General features: G+C 51.3%; 3 protein-coding genes across 3 annotated transcripts; 1 reads left to right on the top strand and 2 right to left on the bottom strand.

The window, feature by feature from the left end:
- Positions 1–963: 963 nt before the first annotated feature.
- A1O3_05870 (uncharacterized protein) lies at positions 964–2190 on the bottom strand (the record flags this gene model as incomplete). The annotated part of the gene is made up of 1 exon (XM_007735990.1): positions 964–2190. One exon carries the CDS (start codon positions 2188–2190, stop codon positions 964–966), a length of 1227 nt encoding a protein of 408 aa, XP_007734180.1.
- A 1649-nt stretch (positions 2191–3839) lies between these two features.
- Positions 3840–5017, bottom strand: A1O3_05869 (eukaryotic translation initiation factor 3 subunit I; the record flags this gene model as incomplete). The annotated part of the gene is made up of 4 exons (XM_007735989.1): positions 3840–4199; positions 4267–4383; positions 4434–4940; positions 4991–5017. 4 exons carry the CDS (start codon positions 5015–5017, stop codon positions 3840–3842), a joined length of 1011 nt encoding a protein of 336 aa, XP_007734179.1.
- A 687-nt stretch (positions 5018–5704) lies between these two features.
- Positions 5705–8524, top strand: A1O3_05868 (C-1-tetrahydrofolate synthase, mitochondrial; the record flags this gene model as incomplete). The annotated part of the gene is made up of 1 exon (XM_007735988.1): positions 5705–8524. One exon carries the CDS (start codon positions 5705–5707, stop codon positions 8522–8524), a length of 2820 nt encoding a protein of 939 aa, XP_007734178.1.
- Between the last annotated feature and the right edge of the window lie 461 nt (positions 8525–8985).

Raw genomic sequence — 8985 nt, 5'->3', positions numbered from 1 at the left:
ATTCTAGTTCTGATTCTTATTCTAGTTCTGATTCTTATTCTAGTTCTGATTCTTATTCTAGTTCTGATTCTTATTCTAGTTCTGATTCTTATTCTAGTTCTAATTCTTATTCTGGCTCTGATTCTGATGTTTTCCTATACGGAGGCGGAGGCGCAGGCACAGGCGGATGTGGATGTGGATGATCATGCTCATGTTCTGGATAGTACCATAAGATACTAGTACCTAGATATATATATGTGTGTGTGTGTGTGTGTGTGTGTGTGTGATATACAGATGCCAAAAATACCCGGTTTCTCCGTCCATCAAGGCTCTAATTGGATCTATTCCGGCTGATCTGATCTAGTGTGGACGTTGAGGATATAGTACCTAGGTAGGTAGATCAGTACGGAGGATCTCGTGCCGATGTAATTGCATACGATATGATATATCCACACGGTATGCCCTATTGATTGCGTGCACTTGTTATTTCGGGTTGACGCTTCCGGCAGATTGGGTAAGAGTCGCCATAAAATACTGTACAAGATCATTTTCGGTACCAACTGCAACCCAAACCGATTCAATTCGATTCAGTTCGATCTACACATTAACTTAACTACTATTGAAATGCACGCCGTTCCGTTCACCCACATCCATAGGCACGTCCACGCGCCGTTCCTGTCAGCTGTAACATCATTCCATCACAGAGTATCATGGCGTCGCATCCGCTGCTTGTGGCGTTGCTATTTCGTCTCGCCTCGCCAAACCTCCTGCCTGTATTAATTATGCCTGAAGTGAGGAATGTACTGTGTATATGCCATCTCCAGCTGCCGTCATTCTCGCGTCATGGCTGTTTCATGGCTGATGGTCGCTTTGCTGTGCTTCAACCTTCGCTCGGCCGACATCGACATCATCTGTTCCCGGCAACCCCGTCACTCTTGACTCAATGCACTCTCATCTTTTGCGACCAACCTACTCTTTGCCGTGTCATGGATTGACAAAATCCCTCCTTTCCACCGCGCCGCCCATGCTCTCGCAGAACGCACCCAACCTAGTGCCCCACTCGGCCATTCTTTCTTTCATGTACTGGGCTTGCTCCTTCTTGTTTCTTTTGGCCAGCATCCCTTTCTGCGCTTCCCAGTCCCAATACTCGCACGTTTCCGTACCATCGCCACTGACAATGGGCCGGATTTCGTGCACTCGTTGAGTCTGCAGCAGAAACTTCGGGTACGATTTCGGTGGGTTGTAGCTGTTCGCCAGGGTCCAAACAATTCGGTACACTCCCGACTTGGAGACGGTATGTGTTGGAGCACGCGCAAGACCACCAGGATCAGGTTCATCCAAAGGGTCGTCCGGTCGTGAGACTTCAGTGACGATAACGTTCTGCTCGCGCAATTCGTGGCTGTGGGGCAGTTTCATCCTCATGTGCAATGTCATCCGCGTGGCCAGTTGGATCCGTACGCTCGGTTCCCCGTATAGCGCATTGATATGCAACTGGCGACGGAGCGATGAGCTGATTCCGCTTTTCCGTCGCGAAGCCTTGTGCGAAACCGCTAATGCGGTCGATGCCGTGTTCGCTGGAGCTGGCATGAGGATGGACGATTGGGCGGGAGATTCGAGCATGACGGCACTGTTGGCCGTAGCAGGTTCTTTACCCGATGCAATAGATGATTTCCGCGTTTCTTGTGCAGCTTGATACTTTTGTGCGCCGGACAGGCCGTTGGTGGCGTTTGAGCGAGGCCTTTCACCGTTGGACTCCTCCGATGCTCTGCCCGCGTTACTGGCAAGGCGTTGACGAGTCACTGGGAGGGGACTGAAGCCTTCTGAGCTGGTCCGTCCGGTATCACCTCTACTACTGGGGGGTGAGCCAGTTTCAGCGCCAATGCCGCTGGGTAGGCGGCTGCTTCTCCTGGGGGCTGGGCTGGGCGGCCCGACCGCTCCATCTGTGATGTCCGAATCGAAACTCACTGCGATGGATGTGTTACGGACGAGTTCTTCAATCTCCGCCAGTGTGGCGTCGTCTTCTTCCTCAGGCTGGAACGTGATTGTTACCCGCGGTATCCACCGATTCCAGTCTCGCCATGTCTCAGTGTTTCGCAGCGTGCGAAATACTAAGCTGGCGGGCGCGTTGATGCGTGTGCAAGCCGAGACGTAAAAGGTGGCTTCAGACATGGGGATGTCAGGAGTAGAAAAGTCGGTCCTTGTGGTGGCCATGTTGAATTAAATTGTATCAGCAGCGGGAAATCAACAGTTACACTGCAATCCTAGACCAAATTCTGCCCAACGTAACCATCCGCGGGGGACAATAGCGCCTTGTAAAACACCACTCGAATGAGGTGCAACGATTGGTGACCCTCTGCCGCTTGCGATCTTCTGTTCCGCGATATGTGAGAAACCCCTATCGCCACCAAGTGCTGAGGTAGGAATGGGATTACCTAGCCTTGATAAGGCATCAGGCAACTGGTATCAATACTGAAGCGACTTTCTTGTGAGGAAGATGGTGTCCGCCGAATGATGACGATTGCCATGTGCTTCTTTTTCTAGACGCTTGATAATCAGAGCCAGGCAGAAGGACGTGGGTGGTGTGCCACAGGATGTCGAAGAAGGGCACTCGATGCGATAGGTGGTCGTGGCTCGCCTCTTTCTCTCCGCGATGAGTTTCCAGGAATACGAGAGAAAGCTTGGGTCAGCTCAAGTGCTGATTTAGATCATGCCTTAGTCAGACAGGTTGCTTTGTCGGCCCAATCATGGATCCCGGAGGAGTGGCCAGAGGGAGAGGAAGGTTCTTAAAGAACAAGGAAAAGGCATCGTTGGCAGAATCGCCAGGATAGGTCATGAGGAGAAGGAACCCGCGTGTCATTTTGTCATGGTGAATCGAGAGATTGCGAAATTAGATAAGGCGTCCGCTAGCTAGGTAGCGTTCAGCTCGTGGCAGAGGCGATCGTGGTACTCTATACTAAATATGGAGTAGGGAATACATCGGGGGGGCCCTTGAGATTAGGTGCCTGAGATGGAGAGGTACATAGTGGAGGAGGATGTCGGGGAACCTTGTCTGCGTCGGGAATTAGGTAATACGTAATCGCAGCTGCGGGCATCAGCGGGGCAGATTCTGACGAGGTCATGTGATATGAAGCGATGGATGAGTTTATCTTATCAGAAAGAGCAGACCTAAATCAACTACAGAGTAAATACCAGGTAGTTGAGACTAGAATCCCCCCGTCATTCCTGTCAACCATTCTTATCCTCGTTTCCCTTCTCGAACCCTCAAAAGACCAGTGCTTTGCCATTGCCGGCTCGTCACTATACTGTGATTGAAGAGGTATGTACTGTGCAAGGCCTGATAGCTGAGCAAAAGATATTCACCCGGGCTGTTGAGGCACCCGAGCACAAATATCTCAAGGGAGATTCTCATGGACAACTCTATCGTGCCCTAGAGAACGTGCCGGTCCTCCAAGGATACCACCGTCCCAGAATGACTCCATTCCCTTCTGATGAAACCTGCGAACCCAACCAGACTGTAACTCCAACAACAGCTGGAGTGGCGAAGAAAAGTTGGCCATGATCCTAGGCTCCACGACGTCGTCAAAGATTGTTAACAGCTGAATGAGGACAGAGCTGGTCCGCCTAGGTCGGTGTGTTTTGCTGCGCTCACAAATGCCTGAGATGGCTCTAGCCTAGCCTGAGCAATGGCGAACGCGGCGGTGAGTTCCGCTGCTCCAGAAGCCCCAGGATTTACAGCGACGTCGTCGAGAAAAAAAGAGAACTCTTTGTTTGACTTCATTCATCGTAATCATACAATCCCGCTTATATTTTCCACTGCCAAGAGGGGTATCATGAGGAAAAAGAGGCATGATGATGATAAATCATTTCCGTGCTTGTTCTCTTTCAACCTCATACATGAAGTCGAAGTAGGGTTTGTCGAAGGCGTGCAGTCTCACGTAGCCGTCTTCGCTGCCACTGGCATATCCAGTTCCTTGCGGATGTACCGCGATGGTATTCAGCGGGCCGAAGTGACCCTTGATACGGCCGATCTCATCCTCAAAAATCTTGTGATAAAATCTTGCCTCGAATTTGCCTTGACGGGCCGATGTCGTGGTCACTTCCATCGCGGCTTGGCCACCACCTAGGATAACAAAATCTTTCTTGGACGTAATAGCGGCAGTGTTGAGGGGGGTGTCGGCGACGTAGGTTTTCAGGATGCTTAGGTCTCGGGAGGATATGAGCTGGGCAGATCATTAGCACGAGCGCATTGCAGGGCCTTTGGGCAGTTTGAATTTGAAGACAACAAACCTTGGCACTCTTGTCTTTGCCGGCAGTGATGAAGTAGGTTCTGTCGGGCGAAAATTGCAGGTCGTTGATAGTGGTATCGTATTCATGCGCCTCCACAACCATTAAACTTTCGCCTGTCTACACACGGTGTCAGTTTAGGTTTCATTCGGTAATAGGATGGGCCATACCTTTGCATCCCACTGTTGAACTGTTCCGTCTTCGTGACCGGAAATGATATATTTGTCCAAATAACTCCACCCGGCGACCGTGGCTTTGCTATCTTCGCAGGTGATCTTGAGACTGTGCTCATCGGTCTGGTCTGTAAGATCATCTCCGTATCGAACGTCATAGACAACAATTGTTCCCAGATAGCCCATTCGCTTTTCCGTCACAGCAAGCAGTTGCTTTCCATCCTCGCTGAACTCGACCCGTTTGACAGCAGTTGGAAATTCCCAAGTCTTGACGCATTCTCCTGTTCTGATATTCCACAGCTTGATTGTGTTGTCGGCGGCTCCAGAAGCGAGAAGAGTCGTGTCAGGGGATACATCGATGGTCCAAATTGCACCTTGGTGGCCGTTGTATGTTCCTAGTCTTTCTCCGTTGCTGGTATACCAGGCACCTATGACCTTGTCTTTGGCAACTGAAAATAGCAGATCGCCTTCTTTGTTGTACTTGATCTGGTTGATCGACCGCTCCTGGATCTTGGTCAGCGCAATCCTCGTCTGAGTTTTCGGGGCGGACGCACATGGCCTTGCAACAGTACAGGCCTCATTTTGAAAGTTGTCTTCTCCGAAACTCACTCGAGAATCCTCCAGTCAAGTCGGAAATTGGTAAATTTTCGAGAGCAAGGTCGGCGATCTAAGGTGTCGGGACTGAATTATAGCGGTCACGGTTGCTGAGGTTGAGGCGATGTGGGAATTTGCTGGCCAAGACTGCGTTTCGCTGAGTCACGATATTTGCGAAAACTCCCGGACATGACTCGCGTACTCAATTCCTCGACAATTTCATGACTCTGAAAAATTCATCTCAACCTTTACCCTGCTTTAGATGATGGCTATACGCGTAGAACCGGCATTAACAACGTCTGGCTCTCCCGTGAGTTCGTTCTACGGAGTTGCCAATCTTTGACATGGCCAGCAGATTGACCAGTGCAAGTCGCATGAGAGTCACTTCTGTAGGTCACAAATATTTCTCCAAAATTAATACTCCCCGGCCTCCGAGTTTACCCTTCCAATCTACTCTCTCTCAAAATCGAACAATCAGACCTGCACCCGTACTTAGCTTGATTCGCAGAGGGAGTTCAAAGGCTTGCAAGGCCCCTGCCAGCTCTATCCTGTCCTCAGATATCTCAGTTTCATACCTGCGAGCTTCTATCCCTGCAGGTGGTGCGGTACCCACGAGATCACCCCCACTATCACAAGCAACCGGACGACGAAATTTCTCCAGTACCAGAACAGCCATGGGGGCAAGCAAAATCGATGGCAAGGCAATCGCCCAGAAGATAAGAGAGCGATTAGCTACCGAGATACACCAGAAGCAAAAGGTCAATCCACGGTACAAGCCGTGCCTGAAGATTATTCAAGTTGGAGACCGACCTGATTCCACCACATATGTCCGCATGAAATTAAAGGCTGCCGAAGAAGCTGGTATAGAGTGCGCTTTGGTCCATCTCCCGGACGACATCTCCGAGCCTGAGCTCGTGCAGCAACTTACCGAGTTCAACAATGACCCGTCGATCCACGGGATACTTGTCCAATTGCCTCTGCCTAAGCATCTTTCGGAGCACACGATTACCTCTGCCGTACTCGATGAAAAGGATGTTGATGGATTCGGAGCTACAAACATCGGAGAACTTGCAAAGAGAGGCGGGAAGCCATTCTTCGTCCCATGCACCCCAAAAGGGGTAATGGTCCTTCTAGAGGAGACCGGCGTGGAGCTCAAAGGTAAAAACGCCGTTGTTCTCGGCCGAAGCGACATTGTGGGCAGTCCCGTCAGCTACCTTCTGAAGAATGCAGATGCTACCGTCACTGTGTGCCATTCCAAGACGAAAAACGTGAAAGATGTGGTCAAACAAGCCGATGTGTTGGTCGCTGCCATTGGGCAGCCCGCCTTTGTGAAGGGTGACTGGCTGAAGCCCGGGGCTGTAGTCATCGATGTCGGCACCAACTACATTCCTGATCCTTCCAAGAGCTCAGGCCAGCGACTTGTGGGAGACGTGGAATTTGAGACTGCAGTAGAGGTTGCCTCCTACATTACACCAGTGCCTGGGGGTGTTGGTCCTATGACAGTGGCTATGCTTATGCAGAACGTTGTCGACGCTGCCACGACCTACTTTGAAAAACTGAAAGCCAGGCACATCACGCCGCTACCCATCAAGCTTCAAAAGCCGGTACCCTCGGACATTGCCATCTCGCGTGCACAGCATCCGAGGCATATCACCCAGATCGCCGGTGATGTTGGCGTTGCGCCGCATGAGCTGGAACAGTACGGTCCGTACAAGGGCAAAGTAGATCTCTCCCTACTGTCAAGGCTCGAGCACCGCAAGAACGGGAAATATATCTTAGTTAGCGGTATTACTCCGACTCCTTTGGGAGAAGGAAAATCCACAACTACGATGGGTCTAACCCAAGCCCTAGGAGCACATTTGGGCAGGTTGACCTTCGCCAACGTGCGACAGCCAAGTATGGGTCCGACTTTTGGTATCAAAGGTGGTGCGGCAGGCGGTGGCTACAGTCAAGTCATTCCCATGGATGAGTTCAACCTCCATCTGACGGGTGACATCCACGCCATTACTGCTGCGAACAATCTATTGGCTGCAGCCATCGATACACGCATGTTCCACGAATCGACTCAGAAGGATGGGCCTCTCTACAAGAGGTTGGTACCTAGCAAGAAAGGGAAGCGCGAATTCGCTCCTGTTATGTTCCGAAGGTTGAAGAAGCTCGGGATTGACAAGACCAACCCTAACGATCTGACGGAAGACGAGATTCGCCGATTTGCACGGTTGGACATTGACCCTGACTCCATCACTTGGAGGAGAGTGCTCGATGTCAATGATAGGCATCTGCGAGGTATCACAATCGGACAGGCTCCTACCGAGAAAGGCCACTCCCGACAGACAGGGTTCGATATTTCTGTTGCGAGCGAATGCATGGCTATCCTTGCCTTGAGCAATGACCTCCGAGACCTTCGCGAACGTCTTGGCCGGATGGTCATTGGCTTCTCCAAAGCTGGCGATCCCGTTACCTGTGATGATATCGGCGCCGGTGGTGCTCTGACTGCTCTGATGAAGGATGCCATCAAGCCAAATCTCATGCAGAGTCTGGAAGGAACGCCAGTCTTTGTTCATGCGGGTCCATTTGCCAACATTAGCATCGGCAACAGCTCTGTCTTGGCCGATAAGTTGGCTCTGAAGCTTGCTGGGACTGAGCCAGACGAAGACCATGAAGCCAAAGCTGGATTTGTGGTCACCGAAGCTGGCTTCGATTTTACCATGGGTGGTGAACGGTTCTTCAACATCAAATGCAGGTCGTCGGGTCTCGTGCCCGACGTTGTGGTTGTTGTTGCCACCATCCGTGCATTGAAGGTGCACGGCGGCGGTCCAGAGATCTCCGCCGGAGCCCCTCTCCCGGAAGCTTACCGAAGCGAAAATGTGGACATGCTCCGGGCTGGTTGCGTGAATCTGAAGAAGCACATCGCTAATGCCAAGTCGTACGGAATCCCGGTTGTGGTTGCGATCAACAAATTCGACACAGACACCGAGGCAGAGCTCAAGGTCATTGAAGAGGAGGCCCTCGCTGCCGGTGCTGAGGCAGCTGTACCGGCGAATCATTGGGCTGAAGGCGGCGCGGGCGCGGTTGATTTGGCAAAGGCGGTGATTGAGGCTTCATCCAAGCCCAAGGATTTCAAACTGCTCTACGACCTCGAGGGCGGTGTCCAAGAGCGGATCGAGAAGATCGGCCGGGAAATGTACGGCGCGGCAAAAGTCGAATTCAGCGAGTTGGCTCAGCAAAAAGTCGACATGTACACCAAACAAGGGTTCGGCAACTTACCCATCTGCATTGCGAAGACTCAGTATTCTCTCAGCCACGATCCGGCTTTGAAGGGTGCCCCGACCGGCTTCACGGTCCCGATCCGCGATGTCAGACTCGCCGTCGGAGCGGGATACCTGTATGCGCTGGCAGCTGATATCCAGACGATCCCCGGTCTTCCCACAGCTCCGGGCTATCTGAATGTCGACGTGGACTTGGAGACAGGCGAGATCGATGGCCTGTTCTAGCGGGTGGGAGGGGAATGCTTATATATACATGTTTGACGACTTTCAACAACTAGAAGAGATACCCATTTCAACACATTCAGGTGGTAGATTGAACAGTGAAAGGATTTCCAAATCATCAAAATCTTGGAGAGAGAATTCCGGTCATTGTGAATTATTGTTATGGTGACTTCTCCTGGGAACGTACGATCCTTGCTGCACCACAAGACTCTCGTCTTTTAGATACGGGCCTTTTCTTGCCTTGGATCTTCAGCTTCTTGAGGGTTGCCCCTGATCTAGTATGATCTACTCTGTACACCGCAGACACGTCTAACAAAGATTATGGGGGGTTCTTCAGAAGTGTTGTCCAAAATAACCTCAGTCCTCCTCTCTTCCATGCTTGGTGAGAAGCAAGAGGAAAGCCGATGGAATGGGGCCGGTCAAGTGGAAAAACCTGAACCTTATATTCAAACTTTATCCCCACG

The sequence above is a fragment of the Capronia epimyces genome (assembly GCF_000585565.1).
Source record: "Capronia epimyces CBS 606.96 chromosome Unknown aczIQ-supercont1.4, whole genome shotgun sequence".
NCBI classification, from domain to species: Eukaryota; Fungi; Ascomycota; class Eurotiomycetes; order Chaetothyriales; family Herpotrichiellaceae; genus Capronia; species Capronia epimyces.
This window is presented reverse-complemented; position numbering and strand designations above follow the sequence as displayed.